The sequence below is a fragment of the Coturnix japonica genome, chromosome 3 (assembly GCF_054131305.1).
Source record: "Coturnix japonica strain WE chromosome 3, WE-NBRP24, whole genome shotgun sequence".
In the NCBI taxonomy this organism is placed as follows: domain Eukaryota; kingdom Metazoa; phylum Chordata; class Aves; order Galliformes; family Phasianidae; genus Coturnix; species Coturnix japonica.
In genome coordinates, this window is record NC_140665.1 from 10,693,852 (window position 1) to 10,720,784 (window position 26,933).

At 40.3% G+C, this 26,933-nt stretch overlaps 1 protein-coding gene across 3 annotated transcripts in view; it reads left to right on the top strand.

Annotated features, from left to right (window-relative positions):
- The window catches only part of FBXO11 (F-box protein 11), a 60,909-nt gene that overhangs the window by 32,476 nt on the left and 1,500 nt on the right, over window positions 1-26,933 (top strand). For 2 of the 3 annotated variants that reach the window (XM_015856901.2, XM_015856899.3), the window contains exons 4-22: window positions 2,974-3,118; window positions 4,471-4,600; window positions 5,550-5,633; window positions 5,716-5,848; window positions 11,370-11,476; window positions 11,563-11,674; window positions 18,176-18,282; window positions 18,369-18,506; window positions 22,314-22,531; window positions 22,815-22,900; window positions 22,982-23,076; window positions 23,508-23,630; window positions 23,726-23,811; window positions 24,050-24,126; window positions 24,274-24,417; window positions 25,157-25,267; window positions 26,004-26,111; window positions 26,357-26,465; window positions 26,827-26,925. In XM_015856901.2, coding sequence (XP_015712387.1) covers window positions 2,974-3,118; window positions 4,471-4,600; window positions 5,550-5,633; window positions 5,716-5,848; window positions 11,370-11,476; window positions 11,563-11,674; window positions 18,176-18,282; window positions 18,369-18,506; window positions 22,314-22,531; window positions 22,815-22,900; window positions 22,982-23,076; window positions 23,508-23,630; window positions 23,726-23,811; window positions 24,050-24,126; window positions 24,274-24,417; window positions 25,157-25,267; window positions 26,004-26,111; window positions 26,357-26,465; window positions 26,827-26,925 — 2,212 coding nt within the window. The remainder of the gene's footprint in view (window positions 1-2,973; window positions 3,119-4,470; window positions 4,601-5,549; window positions 5,634-5,715; window positions 5,849-11,369; window positions 11,477-11,562; window positions 11,675-18,175; window positions 18,283-18,368; window positions 18,507-22,313; window positions 22,532-22,814; window positions 22,901-22,981; window positions 23,077-23,507; window positions 23,631-23,725; window positions 23,812-24,049; window positions 24,127-24,273; window positions 24,418-25,156; window positions 25,268-26,003; window positions 26,112-26,356; window positions 26,466-26,826; window positions 26,926-26,933) is intronic. The other variant, XM_085542655.1, reaches the window with a different exon arrangement.

A 26,933-nucleotide genomic window follows, 5' to 3' on the forward strand; every position in this document is an offset into this window, starting at 1 on the left:
AGTCCTCACCATTAAGTGGACAAAAATGGTATCCATACAAGATGTAATTTACAACTCAGGATTCACAGGATGGCATTCTTCACCTTTCTACAACGACTAATTCACTTTCAGGCAGCCTTTTGCTGCCCTCCATCTTGGTAATGCTATACAGGTTTCTATCAACAAAAGAAAAAATAAAAATGAAAAAATAAAAAGAATTTGAATTCAGGCCCATCTTGTGGAAAAAGAGTGACGTAGCCAACTATGTTTCTAATTTTTAATATTTTTACTATATTTGCACTTTATTAAAGATTATCAGTATTTGAATTGCTACGTTAGAGTAGTGGTCAAGGTTGGCGATATCCCCTTGAATTTTGTCTTTTTTTGTTTTGTTTAGTTTTATGCATATTAACAAAATGAAGGTTAAGTATAAAAGCTTTTCAAGCATATGAAATAGTGTGCTGCTACTCCTGGTAGCTGGGAAACTAACAGTTCTGCTTTAGTCACCAGGCAGGGCAATGCAGTTTTAAAGGTCTGGTTTAGTAAACTTGGGACAAGAACTTACCTGCACCTTGCATCTAACTGAGCAGAAAGGCAGCTTGAATGTCTGAATTCTGAAGGACTTCTGATAAAGGTGGAAGAGGGCAGCAAATGCTTGTTAAAAAAAAAAATAAAATAAAATTATCTTCATTTTGCAAGTAGTACATAATTAAGTGCTTTCCAATTAAAATTAGATGGAAAATTGGAATATGTGATGGTGTTGGTTTTTCCTCAAGAAGAAATTTTTTGTGTGTTGTCAGAGTTGGTTACTATTTCTTCAAGTGACAGAAACACATTTAAATATATTTTTTTATATTGTGTTGTGGCCTCAGTAGGAAACAGAAATTCTGAGCAATGGGAGACACTATACAAGTGAACTTCCCCTTTCCATTCAAACTTAGTCAGGTCTAAACACATGTAAACGTAAAGGAAGATGAAGTTATGCAGGCTGTTCAGTCAAGACACCAGTTGTCTAGGGAAGAAGATAACATTGTGTGCCTCAAACATTTGCATGTTAAAAGCAGAAGACAGGTCATGAGAGGTCTCTGAGAATATTTACTGTCTTGTGTTCACAACGTTACATTTTAGCTTTTAAGGCTGTATCTCCACATCTAACTGGAATGCTACCAGAAAAAGATGTATTCAGAAGCAATGCCCAGCAATCCTGTGATGCATTTCAAGGGTAATTAGGACTGTAGAATGAGTTGCTGTTGCCTGTTTGATACAGCAAAAAACTTCAACTCCAGTGGAAAAATACCTTCTTAAAAACCAGCACTTAATGTGCAGGTAGCATTTTTGGATGCTTCCTGGCTGTACTCACCTCGTGGGTTGGCACACGTTCCCTATATATTGGGTTCTGCAAGTCTGTCTTGAATGTAAGACCTTTCCAGACTATTTGCTTGCACTTCATTAGTTTTGGTAATTTACTGGCTTCAGCCTGAAGGATATTTATTGTTAAAAATACTAATCAAGTGTTTGGCATTGATAATACTGCTACTGAAAAGAACCATCTTGCCTAACTGCTGGGCATTGATTCCTGTTTCCCTCCTTGCACCCATGCTGGTGGTTCTGTAGCTTATAAACAAGCTGCACTGAAGAGTCAATCCCAAAAAGCATTAATTTGAAGGGGGGCAGATAAGAATGAGGAATAAGTTTTGGTGGTTCTTTTTTCTCTCCATGATCAATGGACACTACCAACCTGAAAGTTTATTTTGAGAGAGAATAGTGAGGTTTTTTCCTTCTGTACGGCATTGATTTTTGTTTGACTGAAGTGGTGTATATGTAGATCTTATGCCCATCACTTGTTACTGTTAAGACCAGCAGGGGAAATTGGCTTTTGTGAATCACTATGAATGTCACTCAAGGAGCAGGTTTAGGGGAGGTCACTGCAGAGTCAACATGTTTCAGAATTTCTGCCATCTTGTATATGTGAGAGAGACCTTGTTTGGAAACTGCTTTTCGGAATCCTGCTCCCTCAGATTTAGTAGTCTTCTGTCTGAGGGTCACTTCAGCGTTCTCTCTATAATAGTCAAAATCACAGTTGTATTGCTCCCTTGGTTTAGATGTTCTAGGAAAAAAATTAATAATGCAAGGAGCATTATGTGGATATAATTGCATTATGAATATAGCAGAAGCTCTTTATGCCTCGCATACAAATCCACTAAAAGTTGGAAGCTGTTCTGTATGGTTCTGCCTGAGAAAAGATCTTAAAGTCAGTAACCAAACAAATGACCTCTAAACACAAAACTACCCAGTTGCAAGGATAGCTGCCAGGGAAGGTCCTTGTGAGAATGCACGCTGCAGGTGGCCTTTTTGCTATAAGCTGTTGTATGTATTGTGCACAACGGTGGGGATATCAAGTGCAGTGATATCTTTGCAAAGCAATGAGAAGAATGCCACATTCTCAAACCTTCCTCAAGAAATGCATCATCAAGCAAGACTAGTGCTTCATTTGGCTTCACTTCTATTTTTCTTCTTTAATTTTATGAGAAAACACATAAGTGGGAGTAAGTAGAAGGATATCTTTGAATTACTGCTTGATGGTTTCCTGCATCCCAGGCATATTTCTTCATAATGTGTTCATTGTGTGGAGGTGGGAAAGTTTTATTGGTATCTTCTTCAGACTGACTGTTTTTGACTAAATTCCTTTGTTTCATAATATTTGAACTGTGGATCATTATTACATGGATAACATGGGTTAGTTGAGCCACATTAAAGCTAATAGTAAAGAGCCAGTGTATCTGAAATACACTTAGTAGCTGCTTTTTGTCAGTCTATAGCTTTTACCTGACACCAGGGTCAACTATTTACCTAGGTTTATCTTCAAATTTTGATGAAGGGCTCTTAAAAATTTGAGATTTGGAATCTTGCAAATGGCAAGCTGGTGATGTGTTTTGATCAGAATTTGGGCTGCTTAAATATGTCAGTAACGTTACATAAATCACTGTTTAATAGCAGCGCCTGCAGAACAATATCTTCAGGAAAAGTTGCCAGATGAAGTGGTCCTAAAGATCTTCTCCTACCTGCTGGAGCAGGATCTCTGCAGAGCAGCTTGTGTGTGTAAACGCTTCAGTGAGCTGGCTAATGATCCCATTTTGTGGTAAGTGAAAAGCTATTCCTCATTATCTTGAGAAATATAAGCTGTGCTGCATGAGATGCCAGGACAATGGGAAAAAAGAAAGAACTATTGGTTAGGAACTGCAATTAGTTGCTTTTAAACAAATTGTATTTCAATATCTCTGGTTTACACAAGCATTTTTTGGTTACTTATGAATTTCTGATCAGGCGTGTTAAACAGTAACACTTAACAGTAACACTTCTGATTCTCTAGTTGTATAAATACTAGTTAAATAATGACTTTAAAATGTAGTGAGGTATTCCTTCAGCAACCACTCCTTCTGTTTTTCCCCTCTTTAACCTTGTTTGCATTTCTGTGGGGTTTGTATTTGACTGGAGAAGAAATGCATATCTTGATGTCAAATGCAGGTTGGTCTGATGTTGGATATTTTGGGGTTTGGTTTGGCTTCTTTTTTCACTTGTTTGTTTTTGTTTTAATGTTTGAATGCTGTGGTTGTTTTCCAAGGTATAAATTCACCCACCCTGGGGTTGTTGAGAATGTGGATTAATGGGATCTAAATTAGTGTTATTTAATAAGGAAAAAGTAGCATGTTTCATATGCTGGGGTCTGTTTTGTTTTTTCTTTTGGGGGAAAGATTAAGCCAAATAACAAAGCTGGAGGATGGTGTCACAGAAGTTCTGTTCTATTTTGTCCAGGAGGATTTTGGTGACATTTTGTTAGCTGAGTTACATTCTCTAAGATTCAGTGGCATTCTGTAAGGCTGGGCTTAATGTCATTCAGCTCAGGCACTGCAACTATTCGTATTCTGACACGAAACAAAACAATCTAGTTGTTTTGTAGCTGCAGCATTGTTTTCTTTTAAGATTGTTTAATCTGTCCAGTGATTAAATTATTCTTGAGATATGGTAAATAATTTCTCTTTGCATGCATTTTTTTCAGCCTTTTTTTTTTTTTTTTGGTAAGGTGAAGAATAATTGGTGGCACACTTAATAGTGAGTTTTGTTGTTCTTAGGATACAAGCTTTCCTAAGTGCTAAAACACTGCTGCAGTTAATACACAATTAGACACTGATGTCACAAGCAGTATAGCTTAAAAGAAATTCTCCCTACGCTTCAGTTACGTGTTGAGAATGTGACCATTTGGATCCTGGAACATGTCAGAAGTTATTTTACAAAAGCACAGAAGTCAGTCCAGCTGAGAAATTGCTTGGCAAGGGTTTAAGTGTTTGGTACTGACCTTTTTCAAATTCGTTGTCATGAACTATGTTGAATGCTGTTGGGAAAGAAATGCGTATGTTTTTAGTGTGGTGTTTTCAAATGGAAGAGGAATGTGTAGCGCATTAATTTTCTTCTGTGATTGACACTTCTACTCAGGAAAAGACTGTATATGGAAGTATTTGAGTACACACGTCCAATGATGCATCCTGAAGCTGGTAAATTTTATCAGATTAATCCAGAAGAATATGAACATCCAAATCCCTGGAAGGAAAGCTTTCAGCAACTGGTAACAGTAGCATTAATCTATATTTCAGTTTAAAGGTGATTTATGAAAGTAAAAATCTTGACTTCTGAGACACAGCTGACGATACAGTAATGATTTGGGTACTGGAATTTGAAGTGAGTGAGATAACGAGACTAAGGAGATGAGGAGAGATTCCTGTGTTATGCAATAGGGAAATATCTGAAGTGATTTCTTGATTTCAGAGATGTTGTAATCAGGTATATTAAATGTGTGCTTGCTGATTATGAGATTCATACACTTCTTCCTCTAGCAAAAGAAAAATATCACTTGAGCTTAAACAATGATTTACAGCTGACATGACTGGAGCTAAGCAGATTACTTTTAAGGCATGTGACTGAACATCTAATTCAAAGTATCAAAACACTGTAAGAATGTCTGGGTGTCACATTTGAAAAAGGTAGGAGAGGGAAGTAAATAAAATATCAAAATTGATCTGTTACACAATGTGATTTATATTTGTTTTTTAAACTCCAGAAGTCCATTAACTAAAACTTGGCATCTTGGTTCAGTACAAATCAGATGTGAAGGCGTACAAGATTATTTTTTTCACCAGATAAGTGCAGTTTGTTTTGTGGTAAGCAGCTGCAATCAAAATATGGAAATAACAGCATTGTTTGTGGGGTGCATAAGGTACACAACGTTTATTGTCACGTTTCAGTTCCTTCATAGGCCTCTGGCTGTGTAAGCAGGCTGGGCTCTTGGTTTAGCTGGTCGCTCTTTTAAGATTCAGACTTTGTTTTTGGTGCTGCCATTTGCAATTGAGTGCCTGATGTGGGAAGTCAAATATGATACTTAGATCCTGAAACTAGCCGATAATAGCAAGTAGCTTGTTAAGGGATAAATGGATCCTCTGTCTGTACATTCAGATGTCAGGCTGTGCATTCAGCTCCACCTGTCTGCAACTTATCATAAACTATTTTTCCTGTTTCAGTACAAAGGAGCGCATGTAAAGCCAGGTTTTGCTGAACACTTCTACAGTAATCCTGCAAGATACAAAGGAAGAGAAAATATGTTGGTATGTTTCAAAGCAGTTATTTCTAAGAATATTTATGTATCTTCGCATGGATGTCTCTCTGAACTTCTCCCTTTTCTTCTAGTATTATGATACCATTGAGGATGCTCTTGGTGGAGTTCAGGAAGCTCATTTTGATGGACTTATCTTTGTTCACTCTGGTATATATACCGATGAATGGATATATATTGAATCTCCAATCACCATGATCGGTGCAGGTATTTAAACTGAGAACATTTTTGTCTCAAGGCATGATCTGTGTTTAACTACTGCCTTCGTTACAAAGATATTCTGTTAAGTATCTGATAGAAATGCCAGTCTTCCTTCATAAGCCTAAATATTTTCTGTACAAAAGAAATGGCTGATACTTCAGACCAAAGTACCATCATCTGCTTGTTAGTTCTAGGAGTGACTTCTTATTTTATTAGGAGAAAAATTGAATTTGTCAGGAGGTATATTTAGTTAGGATTGCAATTGAAATTTTCAGGTGGTTCATATGAAATTTGTTTATATATAACTTATCTCCAGAGTAGAACCCAGCAGTGGGAGCAAGACCAAATTAGTATCTGTCCCATTTTCTTCAGCATTATAATTTCATCTTAAGGAAGGAATGAGAACATCTAGCAGAGAGATTCTGAGACTAGAGGTTTATTTTCTCTGTTCATCTCCCAACTGTTCCTCTAAAAAAGAATCCTTTGTGGAGAAGAAAATAATCTATTCTGAAAGTCCTGGGGAGTTAGCATAGGATAACTCACCTGTCTGCAAACTGTGGTGCTGGAGTAGCTGTTTGCTTCTTTGTTCTTACTGTGAGCATACTAATCCTGAGTAGCACCATCGAGTGGTAAGAGTTTAGATTCTCTTTGTTTGGCAGAGATTTTTGTTAAGTGTTCTTGAACTTCTTGCTTCTGTAAGTCAATTCTCATCTCTGTGCATTTTTTGAGATTTAAAAAAAATATGTATATCTCCTAAAGTGTTTATTTGTTCTGCCTACCAGCTATCTTGTTCTAGAGTGAATCTCTTTCTGTCACTTCCTGCCTGGGTGTTGTAACCTTGGAGAGAAAACTGCTTTGACCGTATGAGACAGATAGTTCCACTGTTAGTCTTAAAACTGGTTCCTGCAGATCAGCAAGGTGCAACTGAATTACTGTGTTAGTTTGTCTGTTCAGGGCTGTACTAACAGTACTGAGTGTGCTGAATTTACCACTTACAGTACGTAGGTTTGTTATGGAGAGGTTTTGGAGCACAAACTGAATTCCTTTTGGATGAGACTAATCTAAGACATGTTCCTGGAATACACTTGCTGCACTCTAGCAGTCTGTGGAAGAGAGCAGACTAGGACTAATCCAAAGCCACAGTTGCTTCTTCCCTGCCTGTTCTGCAGCAAACATGGTGTGGGTGTCAGCTCCTCAGCATTGACGCGTTTAACTCTGTAGTTCCACTCCTGATATGCTGCTGTGCTTGCCAAATGCAGGCATAGCCTTGGAGAATTAACAAAAATACTGACCTGGCTTCTGTTTCAGTTACAGGGTGACAGTAATAGATACTAGGGCAAGAGTCATACTCTTTCAGTGTTTAAAATCCAGATCAGACTGGATCAACACTCCTCTAAGGTATCTTATATCTCAGATTCTAGATGAAATTTGGAAGGGCATCTTTGATACCTGTTTACACTTCTTCATACTCTCTGGCTTCTCTCAAGAAAGACCCTCTGCTGCAGTAATTCTCTTTCCCTGGAATTATCTTCAGTTATTCAGAAAATCAATTCTATATGCAGGCCTTTGAAAGCAAGAGATCTGCGTTGTGTATTTTTGTAATAGAATAGCTGTCTTGAGGAACAGTGTGTCCAAAAGTAAACCAGAAGTACAAGATGTGTTTGTTTCAGTTTCTGGCACTGCTGTCTCTTCACCTTGTCAGACTTCCTACACTAAATGGTCGGTGTCTTTGTAGAGGGAATGAATCTTAAATTATCCAGAAAAGAAAACAAGTTAATGTGAAGCACTAAGCCTTGGAGATCTGCCTCTTTCCAGTTCAAACTGTGCTTTTCAGAATGGTAGGGACAAATATCTTTGCAATTTGTAATCAGTTTTCTTTAATGATTTCTTCTTTGGACTTGCAAAGAAGTACAGCGTTTCTAGAAAGGCATACCTCAAACTCTAGAGTTTTGTTTTCTCAAATAAGAAAAATGTTCTTAGGGAATAGTGCCTCGTATTCTAGATTTGTTCTTCTGTTTAGTTGTGGAGTTTTATTTTGTTAAGTCTAGGTAAATGAGGGTGGTTTGCAAGAAAGCCTTTGGAGAAATTATTGTAGTAAAAGCACCAGAATATCCCAGGTTGGAAGGGACCCATAAGGATCATTAAGTCCCAGCTCCTGGCTGCATATAGGAACTACCTAAAAATTAAACCCTCTGTCTAAGAGCATTGTCAAAACACTACTTTAACTCTGACAGGCTTGTTGCTGTGACCACTGCCATTGACTGACAAGCACACCCGGAATTGATTGGCCTTTTTGGCTGTTAGGGCACACTGTTCGTATGTTCAACTTGACATTAACTGAAACCTCCAGATGCCATTCCACAGGACAACTCTGCAGCCTCTCATCCTCCTTTCTCTTCATTCATCCAGAGTTGCTCCATCCCAGGTGCAGAATCTGGCCCTGCTTGTGCTAAACTTATGTGGTTGGTGATGGCCTAGAATTTGTGAAAATCTCTGCAAGATCTCTGCTCATCAGGGATTCAGCTGCTCTTCTTAATTTAGTATCATCCACAAACTGGCTTTGTTTGCATTTGAGTCTTGCATCCAGACTACTTTTAAAAACATTATAGAGAACTGGCCCTAAAGTAGATCCCAGGGGAGCCCCATTAGTGCCTGATGTAACTCAGCTTACTATAACCATTTGAACCCAACCCGTATTATGTACTTGGCTATCTGTAGGCTGGACATTTTGTCCAGAAGGATACTGTAAGAGAAAATAACAAAAGCTGTGCTGAAATGGGTAAAAAAAGCATAAAACAACAACATCTACTGGCTTCCCTTGGTCAGCTAAGTGGGTGACCTTGTCATAAAACAAATTATTAGTAACATGGCATATCTAAACCATCAAGTAGGAAGCAAGACTAAAAGTCCTGTTTTGATGCAGCTAGTTCAGTGGACAAAATGCCTATTAACTTCTTAATAAATAAATGATATACTTTAGGATATGGAGGGATGAACATGGGAGAGAAGTAGGTGAAGGGGGATCAGCTTTGTGCAGGACTACAGGCCTTCCTTGGAGTCCTCACATCATTTAAGACGGCAAAACTGTTAACTGTTTCAGCAGTTATCCATATATGTATCTTGATCTGAAAGTCTTAATTGATTTTGTTTCCCCTGTGTTATGGGAAATAAAGCTTTCATTTTTATTTTCCCCTTGATTTAAATAATGTGCAGATAAGTGCAAAGGGAATTATTGAAGGATTTTTCCAGTGAAGAAAAAACAGTAGCAACAATAAGAGCAATAACTGTAATTTTAAGGGTAGTAAAGTCTAAAATGGTGAAGAGTGTCACAATTAAATACTTCTTGTGTTCAAGAAAATGCTTTCATAGCCTGAACTCCTTGTCAGATTCCCATTCTGCGTCTTTGAACTGGAAATACATTAGACAAATTAAGTGCTGTGTTCTTCATTATGGATTTTGTAGAGATCAGAATCTAAGAGGATCTCAGCATTTTGCCTGTTACGACTACAGAGGGTCTTAATTATTTTGTGCAGAATCTGGTGTTATTCCCTGTTAATGCACTGAAAACTGAAATTGTTTCATACGGTTTAAGGAATGAAAGAACTCTGAGGGTACACCTTGTTAATGTTTTGTTTTAATTAATTTATTTTGAAAAACGGGCAGTCTCTTATTTATAGGCTATCTGTTAAACTAGTAACAGTAAAATAGTTTCTTTTTGGGCCCCTATACTGTAGTCAAACTGATCCTGTGGAGTGTTGACTCTCTTAGACTTGGCAAATGGACTTCTTTGCTTGATTATGAAATTAATGGCCCTTTTCCTTGTCTTTTCCCTTTCTTATATTGGTTTATCTTTTCTGAGGTGATCTGAGCCAAAAATTGAAATAGAGATATTTCTCTGAATAATTATTTTGCAAAGATCCAGTAAGTTGTAGCACAGAATTTCTTTGATTCTTCTACAAGTCCCCTTCCCTTTAAGCCTTTTCCTGGTGGATCACCTGAACATTCTAGTCTTACTAATTGGCATGTTCCATAATGGGTGTTCTGGGACCACCCAAACTCAGACCTGTAAGTTAACTCTTGTACTGAGAGGACAGAGATAACCTGTAGTGAACAGCATGGTAGTGCGTGGCTGTGTATACCAGTGCATTTACACTATGGTGAAAAAATAGCCAATCGATATGTTACCAGGCCACACAAAATTGTTTTGTATGGTGATGCAAAGCCTCTTTCCGTTATCGTCTGGTAGTAAGTGAGTAGTGGTATGAAAAGCTAGACTACCTTAAAACATTTTCTGTAGTGAAAGCAGAGATCTGCCTTTTAGATAGTGAGAACAAGCTGGATAATGATGTAAATATTGCTTCATTCTGACTGGCACCTTTCTGCCTGAGTGATAAAGAACAGGACATACCACTTGTCTCTTCTAGTGTCAACAGACAACAGAAAAATCTGCTAGTGAGAAATCCTGTGCATAGGCTCTTCAATAAGACAGAAAATTGAGGGCAAATCTGCCTGTATTTGCCTGTCTCTCGTTTAAGAATTGAATGCAACTCTAAGTCGTCCCCATAACTTACTTGCTGTAATTTGTGAAACTTGAATGTTTGCAGTTCATACATTGAGGAAGGATTGCTCCAGCTTGCATATTTAATGTGCAGTTTTGAATTAAACAGTCTCTTGCTTGTGAATGAGTATCACTGTAAATTTACACCATTCTTAAGACTGTTGTTAGCTTGTGCTCCCTCTGCTGGCTTTTGCAGTACCAATGTAAACATGTTCTGCCTTTGGATTAAGGATGAAAATATAGCAGAGCCTTACTGTTAACATGGGAAATCAATCTGCAGATTACGGGAACGTGGAAATGAACTATTTTGAAACTTTATATATTCTTTCAGAAGTAAAGCTCAGTCTTGCTATACAAGATTATCTTATAATAATAATAATGAAGAATGAAGAATAATAATGAAGAAACCACTTCAACTCTGAGTCCTAAATTTGAGAGGTGTTGAGTCATTGCTGATTACTGAGGTCATAAGCAGATTACTAATTTGTTGTATAAATTATTTTAAATTAGTGATGAAATGTGTGTATTTGTGTTTAAGAAAAGAGTTTAAAATACCAAACTAAACAGTATTTGGTGAGAGAATTACAGTGCCTCTAGACTGGAATCTGGGTTCATTAAACTGTCCGGTTTGTATTCAGAAAGTGAGCTGGTGTTTTGCAACCAGTGTTTTTTTTCCTTGCACAAACATTCAGTTTGTACCTTATTTTAATGAGGAGCTGTTTTCCTAGAAATTCCAACAATCTGGAAGTCAGGAGACTGAGTCTCTTCATCTAAGAGAAGATTTTTTTATGCTGCTAGATGTTGAGTTGGTACAAGATTGTTAGACTACGTTTTTCATCATCTCTGAACTATTTATGTGATACCAGGATGTCTATGTTCCAGAAATAATATTCATTTTTCTTCTGTTGCTGCCTTGAAGAGAATTCTTCGAGGACCCTTTTTCACCACCGTATGTTTCATGTTTTGCAGCTCCTGGAAAAGTAGCAGATAAGGTTATAATAGAAAACACTAGAGATTCCACCTTCGTTTTTATGGAGGGTTCTGAAGATGCCTATGTTGGATATATGACAATCAGGGTAAGAATCTCAAACTTGAGTGAAGCTTTTAATAATCTCATTTTAATGCCTGAGCCAACAGATAAATAATCTTTTTCCTTTTACAGTTCAATCCTGATGACAAATCTGCTCAGCACCACAATGCACACCACTGCTTAGAGATTACCGTGAATTGCAGTCCAATTATAGATCACTGTATTATTCGAAGTACTTGTACAGGTTAGTGGGCTTCTTATTGTTTGAGACTGACACTTCTTAACGCTAATCTAACCTGAGTGTGTGAAAGCAGCACACAAACTGTGACTTAACGTTGACATATTTCTTTTTTTTTTAGTGCAAGGTATTTGTTACAGAGCTTTAAACTTTTTTGACTTTTAGTGACATTATTACCAAGATATGGGTCCTGAACCTTTGCTGTCATGAATATTTGGCCTTCCATTTCAGTCACTGTGGACTTGTTGGACAGTTAGTTTAAAACCTGAACAGTTACAGGAGAGTTCTTACATAAAACTTCACAGAATCACAGAATTGTAGGGGTTGGAAGGGACCTGTAGAGATCATCGAGTCCAACCCCCCTGCCAAAGCAGGTTCCCTAAACCACATCACACAGGTAGGCGTCCAGGTGGGTCTTGAATATCTCCAGAGAAGGAGACTCCACCACCTCCCTGGGCAGCCTGTTCCAGTGCTCCGTCACCCTCACCGTAAAGAAGTTCTTCCGCACATTCGTGTGGAACTTCCTATGCTGTACTTTCATCCCATTACCCCTAGTCCTATCCCCACGCACTACTGAAAAGAGACCAGACTCACCACTATAGCTCCCACACCTCAGGTATTTATAAACCTGGATCAAGTCCCCTCTCAGCCTTCTTTTCTCAAGGCTAAACAGACCCAGTTCCCTAAGTCTCTCCTCATAGGGGAGATGCTCCAGGCCCTTCACCATCTTAGTGGCCCTCTGCTGGACTCTTTCCAAGAGATCCCTGTCTTTTTTGTACTGGGGAGCCCAGAACTGGACACAGTATTCCAGATGAGGCCTCACCAGGGCAGAGTAGAGGGGGAGGATCACCTCCTTCGACCTGCTGGACACACTCTTTTTAATACACCCCAGTATGCCATTGGCTTTTTTGGCCACAAGGGCACACTGCTGGCTCATGGCCAACCTGTCGTCCACCAGGACGCCCAGGTCCCTCTCAGCAGAGCTCCTCTCCAGCAGCTCTTCCCCCAGCCTGTACTGGTGCATGCAATTATTTCTACCCAGGTGCAAGACTCTACACTTGCTTTTGTTAAACCTCATCCGGTTTCTTACTGCCCAGCTCTCCAGCCTGTCCAGGTCTCGCTGAATGGCGGCACAGCCTTCAGGCGTGTCAGCCAATCCTTCCAACTTCGTGTCATCAGCAAACTTGCTGAGGGTGGTCACTATTCCCTCATCAAGGTCGTTGATGAAGATGTTGAACAGGACCGGACCCAGTACAGACCCCTGGGGGACGCCGCTAGTTACAGGCCTCCAGCCAGACACCGCACCGCCAACAACAACCCTCTGCACTCTGCCAGTCAGCCAATTCTCGACCCACTTCACCGTCCACTCATCTATCCCATGCTTCCTCAGCTTTGTTATAAGGATGTCACGGGGGACAGTATCAAAAGCCTTACTGAAATCAACGTAGACTACATCTACCACCCTCCCCCTGTCCACCCAGCTAGTGACATCTTCATAAAAGGCCACCAGGTTGGTCGAGCACGACCTCCCCTTGGTGAACTGAGGACTCCTGATAACCTCCTTATCACCCAGTTGTCTGGAGATGGCATCCAGCACAAGCTGTTCCATCACCTTCCTTGGGTCAGAGGTGAGTCTGACTGACCTATAGTTACCTGGGTCTTCCTTCTTGCCCTTTTTGAAGACCGGACTGACACTGGCTGTCCTCCAGTCTTCAGGCACCTCCCCAGTTCTCATGAGCTCCTTACTCATCCACGCGGGTCTCCTTGCACCTTTTCCCGATTTCTTAGTCACAGAGACGCACTGATCCTGAGCTTGGAAGAAGAGCCGTTTAAACGCTAACCAGCTCTCACAGGCCCCCTTGCCTTCTAGCACCCTGGCCCATGGGATAGCCCAACTTAACTTGTTTCTGGTTTGCATAATTGTAACTGGCAGGTGACAGCATTTGAAGGGGGCATATGTGGGACATTTACATTAGATTCATTACAGCGTGCGTTCTTGGAAATGGATGACATTAAAACTGTGAGCTATAACTCTTATGCCAAGTTCTCTTTCCTGTCAGGAGTGAAAAGGATTTGATGTGTGCTAAGTATGAGTTGCTGGCTATACTGAGCTATACTGACAGAAGAAATACACGATGTGGATGGTTAAACACTTGTTTCACCATCAGAGATGATGAAATGAAATGAGAAATTTAACCATTGGTAGAATAGGATCTGGAAGTAGAGGGTCAGAGGCAATGAAGGTCTGAGAGGCATTGTGACAGTTGCAGACACTGGGAACAAGACATGGCTATTCACAAGAAGACACAGATAGTTTTAACATGTTCAAAAACAGGCAGATAAAATAAGAGTTGGAGAACCAGAAAAAAGAGGTGAAGAAGAACGGAGATACTGAGTCTTTGCATGGAAATCTCAGTATAAACTTTAGATACCTAAATTAAGGTGGTGAAGTAGAATGAATCTGCACAGCAGACTGTGCATAGTAGTTGTTCAGCTCAACATTAAGGCAGGGGAGCTAAGAGATCTTCAGCTAGACATAGGCTGTATTTTTCTGGTATGAACAGGAAACTGTAATGAGGATAGTGGAAGGATTCCTTTTACTGTGCCTCCTAGAGGAAGACATGTTCTTTCTTGGAGATTTCAGGTTGTAAAACTCTACCACAGTTATGAATAAGGCAGCTCTGATTTGCACTGCCATCTGTTTTATGGGAGACAAATCAGCTATGATGGGATAGTGATAAGAGACGAAGAAGAGCAACAAAGGGCAGCTAGTTACTCTCAGTATCTTGACTTCTTTACCGATACCTTTTTTTAATCTTAAATACTGGGAAATTCAAGTATGTCAAAATAAGTTTATTCTTTCAATTCCCCTGCACAATACTGGGGACCTCAGAAATGAGAGGAATTAATTTAATGGACTACCTTAAACTTCTTTTGAAGAGTAGCTTAAAGAGCTGCATGGTTTCATATTGGAGCATGTTTATCTGTAAGTTATTAGGTCTTGATGTTTTTGTGGAAAATGTGTGTTAAAGTTGTTTCGATTTTTCCTGGCCGCTGTTTGTTATGACAAACCATTTCTGATAATTTTGGACTTTTGTCCTCTTCAGCCCTCTGGATTGCTGAATTTTTGCTGCACTGTATTTGTTTCTCTGCTCTGAAGTCAACATTTCTGGTCAGTTTTGGAGGCAGTGCGTAGGCTGTACTGTCAACGCTTATTGATTATTAATTTTTATTGACTTTTTAATTCCACCTAGCCCTGCTATAACCTCCTCAGGAAATACTGAGTGCATGTAAAAAAGGTAGAAAGAATGGCAGTCGGCCAAAAAAGGCATTTACTGTTTCCTAGTCAGTGGCATCTCTGAAATATTGATCCATGAGCATTCAAAATCTCTCTCCTCGCACATGCTTGATACCATTTCTTTAGATCTCCTAATTGCATTAAATCATCTTTCTACATTGTTATATGTAAAGTTCTTATTGTATGTAATATGTCTAGATGGGAGCTGCGTGAGTAATTTGAGCTGAAGGTCTCTTACTGCAAGTCTGAAGCATCTTTGGAACTCTAAAATGAAGTTTAAGTGGCAAGATTCTGAGTCCAGATATTTTGCATTAATTGCAGGGGAAATCTGTATTAGTTCTCATCTCAATAGGTAAAAACAGAAATTGATGGAAGAGAGCCTTGTTTGTTTATTCAGGTGTTGCTCAAGTGTATGCAGTTATTATATTCTGGGTTAAAAGTAAAGTAAATAAAGCCTAAACCAGTAATATACATGCTCGGTACTCTCGAAGTACCAATTTCACACAACAAATAAGTCCCCTGAAGTGAGTCAGAATAAAGATCACATTTTTTTATAATCAGAATGTGATCAGAGCAATACTTGTAGAGCATTGCACTGAGCTCCCAAAAATGCAGAATTTGCTAGCAGATAATACAAGTAAGAAACAAGCAAGAATTGACAGGAACTGTAGTAGATCCTTCCCCTCGGCAGAACGCCAGCCTTCCATTGAAATGTAGATTCTTTCCTTCTGAGGAAGGAAAGGCCCTGAAAAACAAAGAACAGGTGAGTTAGAAGAGCTTAACTTGGAAAGAGGGTTTCAGCAGTGATGCTGATCTGTCATAGATAATAAAGAAGAGTTTGAATGGCAAAGTGTTGTGTAATTGTTGTTCCATATTTAATGAGAATGGGTAGGAATGATAAATGTGCTCATACCCTAGAGGGATGGTGAAATATGTTCAACTCTGACAGTAAGAGTGGATGAGGTTAAACAGCTGTAAAAACAGGCCTTCTAAAATCACAAGGACTTAAAAAGCATGGCCAAGACGTCTTCTGGACTCCTATTATGTATCAATGGGAACTTGAAACCTGGGTTAGGTGATGTATGACCCTGCTGGAGCAGATGGGAGGGGGCAGGCACAGCAGGATCTAAACGGAATGAAATATGGCCAGTAGTACTGTTTATTGATCCTACATGGAATGAGATGGTGAATGCAGGGTTTGGTCAATCAATAATGAAAATTTATTAATCGAGGGAAATTTATGTCCACTTACTGAAAATTTTAATGGTTGCATTACACTTAGCATTTTTGATGACTTCTTTTGAAGAAGCAGTCCAAGTATAAATATGTGGGGATCCATGAAAGGTATTTGGCTTCATTCTACAATACTTGTAAGCACTTGAATTCCACAGGATTAACAGCACAAAACTAATAGATTTTAAATAACCTGTAGGGTTGTTATCATTGGCCACTTTCTGGCTGTTTCAAAGATGGCCACTTGACTTTAAGCCACTAATGTTGTCGGTTACCTTCAGAGTGGTAAAACATGTACTGTTGGAATTTGTAAATGATGTTGATTTAGGGTGTTACAAATGAGGAGGAGGATGAGCTTCTACACCCTTTTTGGAAGATAACTCTCATAATGTTTGTGCAAATGTGGGTAATTGCAAATAACTAGGAACAAAAGCTTGTTGTTGTATGTAAATGATAAACCTCTATCCTGGGAAGCTGTATTCCTGGGAAAGCTGTCAGAATCGTTGTAGGTGAAGAGCTGAATATGGGCTTGTCATGTGGCCAGAAAAACCACTGTCATCCTTCATTGCATCTAGGGGGAGGAACAGAGAGATTGTATTGCACTTCTTATTCCTGGTCCAGATCAGGTCCTGGTGTCCATAACAACATAATGAAATGTTAGGAACAGTTCAGTGAGAAGTCCTAAAAGATAAAGGAGAAGAATTCATTCATAATGAAGAACATACTGACCACAGCTTGTTACTTAGTGAATGAGAAGGCTAAAGGAATACTTTACTTGCACCAAATTTGTCAATTCATTGGCTCTCCTTATACTAATATATCCATAACCAGTAACTGGATACTGCAGCTGGAGAAACTCAATTGAAAAATTAAAGTATAAATTAACAAGGTAATGAGTCTGTAACTAGCTAATAAGCTTTATGGTCTTTTTTCAATTGTTGGAAATCTTGAAATCAATATCAACTGTATTTCTAAAAAACAGGTGCTGATGCTCCAGCTACGAGAATTAAAGCAGGAATTAATTCAGGGAATCCTTACTGTCTTTGTTCATAGGGTCGGATAAGACAAAATCATTTCTTCAGGATTTACAAAAAGAATGCATAGTCTTTGTGGTACTATACTTGAAAATAATCTGAAAGCTTGCTAATAGGGCATGTGCTGGCTTGCTGATTTAATGGTGTTTACTTGAGGGGAAGGTGTGTGTTATGTAGGCCAGATTGCGCTTAGATGAAATCTTGCCATTCAGAAATCGCTGTAAATATGCCATTGATTTTAGGGGGAGCAGAGTTTCATGTTTTCATCCTTTATGGGGTTGAGTTGAGCTGATGAATTCTCAAGCAGTTTTGAGCCCAATCAGCCTGAAGTGTGTTGTCTGGGTAGTAGTGTTGTAGCTGAAATCATCCCAGGGGCTTCAGCGAGTAGCTTTCAAATTCAGTTGGGTGTCTTGAGTATGGCTCTGTAGTCCATGCTGTGCTGTCTCCTGCTTGACTTGAGTGAGGCAGCACGACTTTGCATGCTACAAAGTCATGGTTTGGTTGTGCTCCTTGATGTGGTGCATTATGAAAGTCAAAATGAAATGACTTTTAGAATGAATTAGAATTCTATTGTATTCCTGTGGTCCTTTGTCTGTCGTAAGCCATCGGCATACAGTGGGCCTAGTGTGGGGGAATTACTGAGCAAGAGCTTTCGTGAACATGAGTTATTATTTCAACTGTTTTTGGTTCTGGCAGCCGTGTGCAGCTATACAGCTTGGAGAAGGGATTTTTAAAAGCAGCTCTTTAAAAGCTCAGTTTTTTGCATCTGCAGAATGATGACAGGGGTGTTTTTCTGCCAGTGGCTTCCAGGGTTTGGCACTGCGCATGCCTCAGCCTTTAAAAATATCAGTTCACTCTTAACTTTTCTTGCAGCAGCACTGCCAGACTATTTATAAATATGCTGTGCTTTGACGCTATGGTAACTGTACTGTTTTCTTCCAGTTGGCTCTGCAGTATGCGTTAGTGGCCAAGGAGCTTGTCCTACTATTAAACACTGTAACATCAGCGACTGTGAAAACGTTGGACTTTATATTACAGACCATGCGCAGGTATTTTCTGGAAAAAATGTCCTTACTTTGATGCAGTTGTTTACTATTCCTGATTCCCATCTTAATTTACTTTTTCTATTTCCTAGGGAATATATGAGGACAATGAGATCTCCAACAATGCATTAGCAGGGATTTGGGTTAAAAACCACGGAAATCCCATTATCAGGCGGAACCACATTCACCATGGACGTGATGTTGGTGTTTTCACTTTTGACCATGGCATGGTAACACTTCATTTCTTATTTTGAACGAAGACATGTAGACATTGAGTAGATGAAGTCTTCAGGTTTTGCCCATTACCAAGTCAATGTTTAAAAGAAACCTGCTTTTACATGTCAGCAGATGTTTTAAAATCTGCCTGTGGCTGCTGCTTTTTTGTCCTTGCAACTTCACTTTAAAGACAGTTTGAGCTGGAAGGGATTTAGGCAAACTTTTTGCAGATGATTGACAGCCTCTTAGATTGAATTATGTTGACATGATAAAATGCCTCTTGAAATAGGATGTACATGGTAGGCTTAGATTTACACTATCGCATACGTTTTCTTGTGAAACAGACAAAAAAAATTGTGGGGTTCTGTACCTTTATTGAGGTGCCAGAAGCTACAAAACAATAATATAATGCAATGTGGACACTTAAATCAGTCCTGACATTACAGCTCTGAAGCGGAGCATGCCCAGCTTCTCTGGAAGAAAGGTTTTTTTAGTGTGTAGTTGGTTGTGGAATTTTAACACAAAAATGCTTTAGCATTAAGACATTCTTTAATGAAAATGTTTGTGTGAAATGAAGGTGATGCCTTCATGTACGTGTAAACTAGAGAGTAATGAGTGTGCATAGCCCTGGAGATAGAGAACAGAATGGATTTTTGCCATTGGAATAACAAAAAATTATTTGCTTATTTGTTTTTGGCAAAATATTCCCCATGTTCCACGCAGTGCCAGATCATTCTTTTTCCTGCTTCAATGCCAAACTCGTAATTCCCCGCATCCATCTGACAAAAACAACAGGTTTTTTTTTCTGGTCACTTTTTTCTTTAGTTAGGAATGCAAATGTGAACTGCACATTGGGAGTACAGGATGTGATTAAAGTACAGCGAACAAAATGTCAGACCAAATGAGAGCTACTGAGGTTAATGCTTCTCGCTTTCAGATCAAGTGTAGTAACAAAATCAACGTGATTTCAGATTTCCTCTAGCACAGAATTTGATTATCTTGCTGCAGGAGTTGAACACGGCTCAACAGAGATTGTATATACCTCTTGTTATAGAAAATAATAAACTGTCTAGCCACTTGCTTTGGGCTTTCAGTTTGAGTGTTGCTGTAGATAGATAAATAGGTGCTGTTGTAATGGAAACCTTCCTGTAAGAGGCTTGATTTCAGAATGCTGCTGGAGAATGAGGTCAGCCAAACCCAGTGCATGTGCCACGTGCTGTGGGATACTGCTGTGTATTCCTTTCCATACCTTTTGTTCCCAGCCTTAGTACCTGACACAGTGCTTGACCAGCTGTGGCTAAATATGTTAGGCCAATTCTTTGTCAGGAAGGCTGTGACTGGACTTGTTGTGTTATATAGAGATACTCACTTTTAGTAAGTAAATATCTGTTGTCGTCCATGTTGTTGTTTTGTTGGTAGATGTTACTCAGTTTTCAAGAAAGGAAAAATAGTATTTGTAAAAACACAAGCACCAGTTGAACACCAGTGGCTTTGACTGGCTGAGAAAGGCAGTCTCAGGTCACTATTACAGACACAGACTGGGTGTAAACTGTGCCTCTCTTTTCTCATTTCATTGTCTCACTTTATCTTCTGACCTTTGGACCCACTGTTCCTTCCATATGCCCCATGTATTTCATCTCACTGTTACACACTCCATCCAGATTTAGTAGGTTCAGTTGTCTGACTGAAATAACCATTTTAAGTTGTACTCACTCAGTGCTTGCTCCAAATAAACAGTACTCCAACATTTTAAAGGAACTATATGCATCAATTCAGCCACTGCTTTGCTTTAACCTTCGTCTTGAATGTGAGGTTTTTCTGTGTTGGAGGAGTGTTGGCCAGCTATTGGGTGCCTATGGAATAAAAGAAGGCGTTTACTTTGGGAAATGAATTTCTGTAATTTCAATAAATAGCAAATGTAACTATGGCAAGAAAATAACATAGCAAAGCTTTCAAAAAAATTCAGCGTATTCTACAATGGAAAAAAAGGAAGAGGATAGTTCTAGAAGATGCAAATTTTGATGCCTGGGTATTTTTAGGCTCACTTAATTATGGGTCTTTCTTCCTTTTGTTAGCATGTCTTCCTGCCCTTGTAGGTGCTTGTTCTGTTTGCTGATTGTAACCCAAGTCTGATTGGGTTTTTTAGTATTGGTGATCTGGAAATAGTATTGACAGAAGATACACTGTGTATAGAAGAAACTAATGAGGCCTTTCTTCTTTCTACCCAGGTTGCTGGGGAAGTAGGGATAGAGGAACAGCACGGTACTAGTTGTAGCTTTTGATTAGCAGTTTCCTGGTCTCAGCTTTAGCTGGTCAGGACATCTGCTGCAGTTACTGTTTGCTGCTGACGTAAGTCTTCAGCCTGGAGAAGAGGAGGCTTGGGGATCTCCTCAGTGTATGTAAATCCCTAAATGGAAGGTGCAAAGAAGCCAGAGCTGGGCTCTTTCCAGTGGTGCCCAGTAACAGACAAGAGGCACTGAGCAGAAACTGGAACACAGGAGGCTCCCTCTGACCACCAGGAAATATTCCTGTGCTTTGTGGATGTCTGAGCTCCCCCAGCCTGTCCCCATAGAGGAGAGAGTTGTCACCAACTCTACCAGGGCACAGTCACTACAGCCTGTGAGCTGCCGTGTGCTGGTGAGCACTGGTCGCTGCTTGTGACTGTGAAATGGGACAACTACATTCCAGTGCCAGATTCCTACCCTACACGCTATTTTCCCGTGGGTTTCTGTACCACAGTGCCGACTCTTGAGAGGTTAAAGAGTGCTTTGTTTTTCACGTCCAAGTTCTCAGCCTGTTCTTTGTCTTCTGATGCCTGTGAAACTTAACCTCTTCTTCCTAAACCAGCAATGTTCTGCCGTATGCAGAGTGCAGAGCCTGCAGGCAGGAGCCCAGTGGCAGCCCTCCCTACCACACACAGATGTCTCTTTGCCAGGTGCCAGAGACAAGATAGCAGATGGAATGGTGTTGGGTCACTGTGTGCAAACAACAGAGAACCTTCAGTTGGCTGAAAGAATGAGCTGAAGTAGAGTTACGATGTTGAAATGGAGACCTAAGCATAAGCCTTCATTTTCCTCATTCCCAAATGAGAAGTCATTCTTTCAAATATTACAGATCTGGGAATTTTAAAGGAGTGTTTATACAGTACGGAATATAAGCGAAGCTTATGCCAGTCTCTCTGTAGAATGCATAACAAATCCAGTTGGCCTTTTGTAGCATATAGCAGATTTCTCCTCTGCCCTCAAAAGAAAGGGTTTGTTTGGCATCATGAATGCGGGTTCTTTTATGCTGCTCTGGGGTCTTTATAAAAGCCACCTACTCTCAGATACTGTTCCAGACTTCAGAAGGCAAATTTTTGTGATTTTTTTATTTTATTGAGGAGTATGAGCATCAGGGAACACTTACTTAAGAAATCTTAAAACAGCCCTGATTTTCATTTAGTTTTTTAAAGACATTTTTTAAACAGTTGATGTGAAATACCTGCATTCCTGTAATGGTGTGATCTTTGCAAGAGAGAAGGAAGAAAACCCTCCTGAAAGTACAGAGGAAAAACACTTTGGAGTAGAAAAGCAGCGAACAAAATCACATAAGTTAAAACACATAACCCTAATTTCAAAGTGGTGTCTGTTGGAGTAGGTGGAACATAAAAACAAATGACACAAGCTGTTCTAATTAGCCAAATAAGTACTGATACTTTGCCAGTTCAGGTGCTGTTCCCTCTTAAAATAACAGCAATGTTGGGAAGGGGAGGAATATCGGAACATTGAGCCTTCACTTTACAAAGGCATTGACAGGAAACCTTGTATGCTCTGTGTCTTAAGGGTTACTTTGAAAGCTGCAACATCCACAGGAACAGGATAGCAGGTTTTGAGGTGAAAGCATACGCCAATCCGACAGTGGTTCGGTGTGAGATCCATCATGGCCAGACTGGGGGCATCTACGTCCATGAAAAAGGAAGAGGACAATTCATAGAGAACAAAATCTATGCAAACAACTTTGCAGGTGTTTGGATTACCTCAAACAGCGACCCAACAATAAGGTATTGATAATTTTCTGCCTGGCAGTGGAGCTTTGGTGGGAATGGGAATTGGGCAACTTTATTTCGTTTATGGTTGCTGAACTATAAATATTCCTGTATGTTTAATAATGAAATGGCTGCCTGTGTTTGGCTGTGCATGTACTTGAAGTGGGTATTTCTTGAAAAGCCACAAAACAAAGGTTCTGTTTCTGTTCTGTTTCAATTCTGAGTTCTGTGCAGTCCTCGGCACTGTGTATTACTGTACAGTGCTGTACGAGCCCATAACAACTATTTTGCTTCTTAGGGGCAATGCAATTTTTAATGGGAATCAAGGTGGTGTTTATATCTTTGGTGATGGAAGAGGCCTTATTGAAGGAAACGACATTTACGGTAAGCTGCTTTTCTTACCGCATATTGGATTCAGAGAACAGTGAGCATGGAAGTTGCATTGAGTGCCATTTCTGTTAACAGGTAATGCATTAGCAGGAATACAGATCAGAACCAACAGTTGTCCCATCGTTCGACACAACAAGATCCATGATGGTCAGCATGGTGGCATTTATGTGGTAAGCATTACCTGCAGGCAGGCAGGAAAACTTGCTTTCAGTTCCTAGAAGCTTATAGAAGGATGGTACTGTGTGTAAAGTGAGTGCTTGTGCTTACACCAACTGCATTTCTTTGGTTGTACAATAGGTTAGTTGTGTCAGGGTGAAGCTTGTATTGTAAAGTGAGGAATTAAGTGTAGTGCAAGGTCTCCTCTTGGTTAAACTGATGCAGCTGTCAAGTTACCTCAACCATTTTGCATTTTGGTGAAGAAAACGTTTTCATCTCTTCCTACCAAAACTTAGCAGGTATTCAGCTAATGCTGCACATGGAGAGTTTCATCTGTTTGTTCTACTGATCTAACTAAGGAGCCATATGGGGGTGGTGGGTACAAGCAGCAAAAGGGTGTTAGCACTTAGAAGATGTTCTTGACTCTTACACTTCTTGTATTCAGCATGAAAAAGGACAAGGTGTGATTGAGGAGAACGAAGTTTACAGCAATACTTTGGCTGGGGTCTGGGTGACAACAGGGAGCACTCCTGTCTTGAGGAGGAACAGAATACATAGTGGGAAACAGGTGAGTTTTACCAGCGTGCTGGGGGGGGACGGAAAAAGAGGAACAGTTTGTGTTTCATTACCTTCAAACTAATAACGACGTTTCTCACGTGCCAGGTTGGAGTTTATTTCTACGACAATGGACACGGCGTGTTAGAAGACAACGACATCTACAATCACATGTACTCAGGGGTTCAGATAAGGTAACGTGCGTTCTCATTCTTCTGCCTAAACAGGAGGAATGGTCTCTAATGTAGGCTGGTTATTGACCTCTGAGGCGTGTTGAAACTGAAATCTGTTTGCTGACTTGAAAATAGAATATTTTATTAAGGTTTCAACCAGTCTCATCTGTCAGATGTTTCTGTAGAGGCTCTGCCATAGTTTGGCCGTGAGGAACGGGAAACTGGGATAAATGATTTCTTTGTATCTACATCTCTCTAGAACTGGAAGCAACCCCAAAATCAGACGCAACAAGATCTGGGGAGGTCAGAATGGTGGTATTCTTGTTTATAACTCTGGTAGGTCTGTTTCATTTGTCCCCAATTGTTTCACTTCTGTCATAACATCTTTTCCCATTTTATATATATATATAAAATAACTATATATATTTAACTATTTTATATATATATATATATATATATTTAACTATCTTTCCTACTCTCCAGGTCTTGGATTTATAGAAGACAATGAAATCTTTGATAACGCGATGGCTGGTGTATGGATTAAAACAGACAGCAATCCTACACTAAGAAGAAACAAAATCCATGATGGAAGAGATGGAGGCATCTGTATATTTAACGGAGGAAGAGGTAATTTTTCCCTTTCTGGCATATACCAAGTGTCCTGGATAATAGTTTAATTTCAGTTTAAGCAGTGTCCATTTCAAAGTACTCTTTAGAAATCCAGCTCTTGTCTTTTGAAGTATTAAAATAGCTGTAACAAACATACTTGGTGCTTTTTAGCTTTAATTACATCACTAATACTCAACTGTGGGAGGCAGAGGGGTAATTAATCTCATCTGAGACGACTGTGTTGATTACTGCTTACGTCAGTGCTCCTATCTCATCTGTGAGCTTTGCCATTTCACTGAAAGGCAGTGCTTAATTCAAGTTTCCCAGCCAACATCTTGCATATGAACTTTTTGGGTTTTGCCAGTCTGAAAGAGGAAGGGGAAAAACAAGAGGCGCTTTTAAAGGAATCGTTTTAAGGTATTCCTGTCCTGTGGTAACTAAAATGCAAGTTAAGCTTTGTATTGGCAGGCTGCTGCCAATACACCCTGGAGGTGCCCAAGGCCAGGCTGGGTGGGCCATGGGCAGCCTGAGCTGCTGGGGGCAGCACTGCCTACAGTGGGGCTTGGGGTGGGTGGGCTTCAGGGTCCCTTCCAACCCAACCCGTCCTGTGGTTCTGCAGTGACCTTAAACTTCACTCACTAACTTCAGTGCTATTGGTGGATATTCCTCAAATGGAAGGAATGAACATTCCACGGCATGGTTACAAATGAGGAAATGTTAACAATCTGAAATCTCCCGTTTGCTGCTTCCGTGATAGGTCTTCTGGAAGAGAACGATATCTTCAGGAATGCCCAGGCTGGTGTTCTTATCAGCACCAACAGCCACCCCGTGCTAAGGAAAAATCGAATATTTGATGGCTTTGCTGCAGGTTTGTGTTGTTCAGATCAGATTTTGAAGTGTTAGAGCTTAGAGTGAGCTGTTCACCGAGCTAAATCTGTTTCTTTACCCCATGTTACTGAGGGTTTGTAACAAACGAGTGGGAAAGCCTTCATTCTGTTACTGGAATGATTTTGGAATTGTAGCTAAAATACCTTTTATTGCTTATGCGTTGAGGATCAGTGCATAGTCTTCCTTCTCGTCCTTCTGTGAAATACTATTTATTTCACTGTTACATATTAGAAGTATTGGATGAAGTTGTCTGGGAGGTATTTCTAGTTGATGCTGAGTTTTCTCCCATCTTTTTTTCCAGAAGAAGGAAGTTTTCTGAGGAGGCGGCTGTAAAGGTGTTGTTGCTGTGTGTAGTGGGAGGGAGGGGTAGGTTGCTGTCAAGAGCAGTGCAGGAGAAATGAGCAGTGGAAGATGTGGGTTAATGGTGAAGATGGGGATGATTTTTAGGTCCTCTTCTTGGAAATGTATTGTAAAAAGATGTCTGAGGAAAGGTAAGGTGCGCTGTTGGATTCAGTTTGAACCTCAGTTTATAGTGCTGCATTGCCCCCTTTCTAAGCACGTCAATGTACTTTTTCTCCTTGAACTTATGGTTAAAAAAACAACCATGAAAACGTACAGAAACCCTCACGGCTCCACGGGGAGGTGCAGCCGCACAGTGGCCAAGGACTGACTTCTCCCACTTCTCTTTTCTCTCCTCTGTTCCCAACCCACGGCAGGAATTGAAATAACAAATCACGCGACTGCAACATTAGAAGGCAATCAGATTTTCAACAACCGCTTTGGGGGTTTATTTCTCGCATCTGGTGTCAACGTCACGATGAAAGGTGAGCAGAGCCTTCGTTGGTTGTGTTTGGTCGCTTTGTGCTTTCATTGGGCGCTGGTTTGCCTTTGTATTGGACCTTCTTGTCAGCGGCCCTTCAGATGCAGAAGTGCCAGAACTCAAACACAGACATATAGAACTAACTGTTCTGAATGCTTCTAGGCCTTAAAAGGCTGGGGGAGAAAAAACGATTTGGATGTCTTTGAGAAGTCACTGACTCTGTGTTTGTTTTCTCTTTCCCCCCAACAGATAACAAGATAATGAACAATCAAGATGCCATAGAAAAAGCTGTCAGTAGAGGCCAGTGTTTATATAAGATCTCCAGTTACACCAGCTATCCCATGCATGACTTCTACAGGTAACAGATTCCTTCTGGCCGCCCCCAGCAGGGTTCCTCAGGCAAACCCCCTCCATCCTTTAGCAAGGCCCCCAGGAGCTGTGCTGTGTGTAGCACACAGTTGTGATAGCAGAGATTGGGTCAGGTTCTATTGTGCTGAGGAGAACATATGGCTGCCATGACCCCGAGCCCTAAGGCAGCACACGGCACTGCTCCTTGTCCAAAACACGCAGCCCAGAGCACACGGGCGATGCCACTCAGAGCAAAGCTCTCCAGTGTTGTGTTCCTGTGCATGTCCCAAAGTGCTGCTGTGCCCCCACGCCATCCCCAGCCCCATCCCAGCCCCCGGGCTCTGCTTCACGCCCCGTGTGTTCCTCTGCAGGTGTCACACCTGCAACACCACGGACCGCAACGCCATCTGTGTGAACTGCATTAAGAAGTGCCATCAAGGACACGACGTAGAATTCATCAGACACGATAGGTACGTTT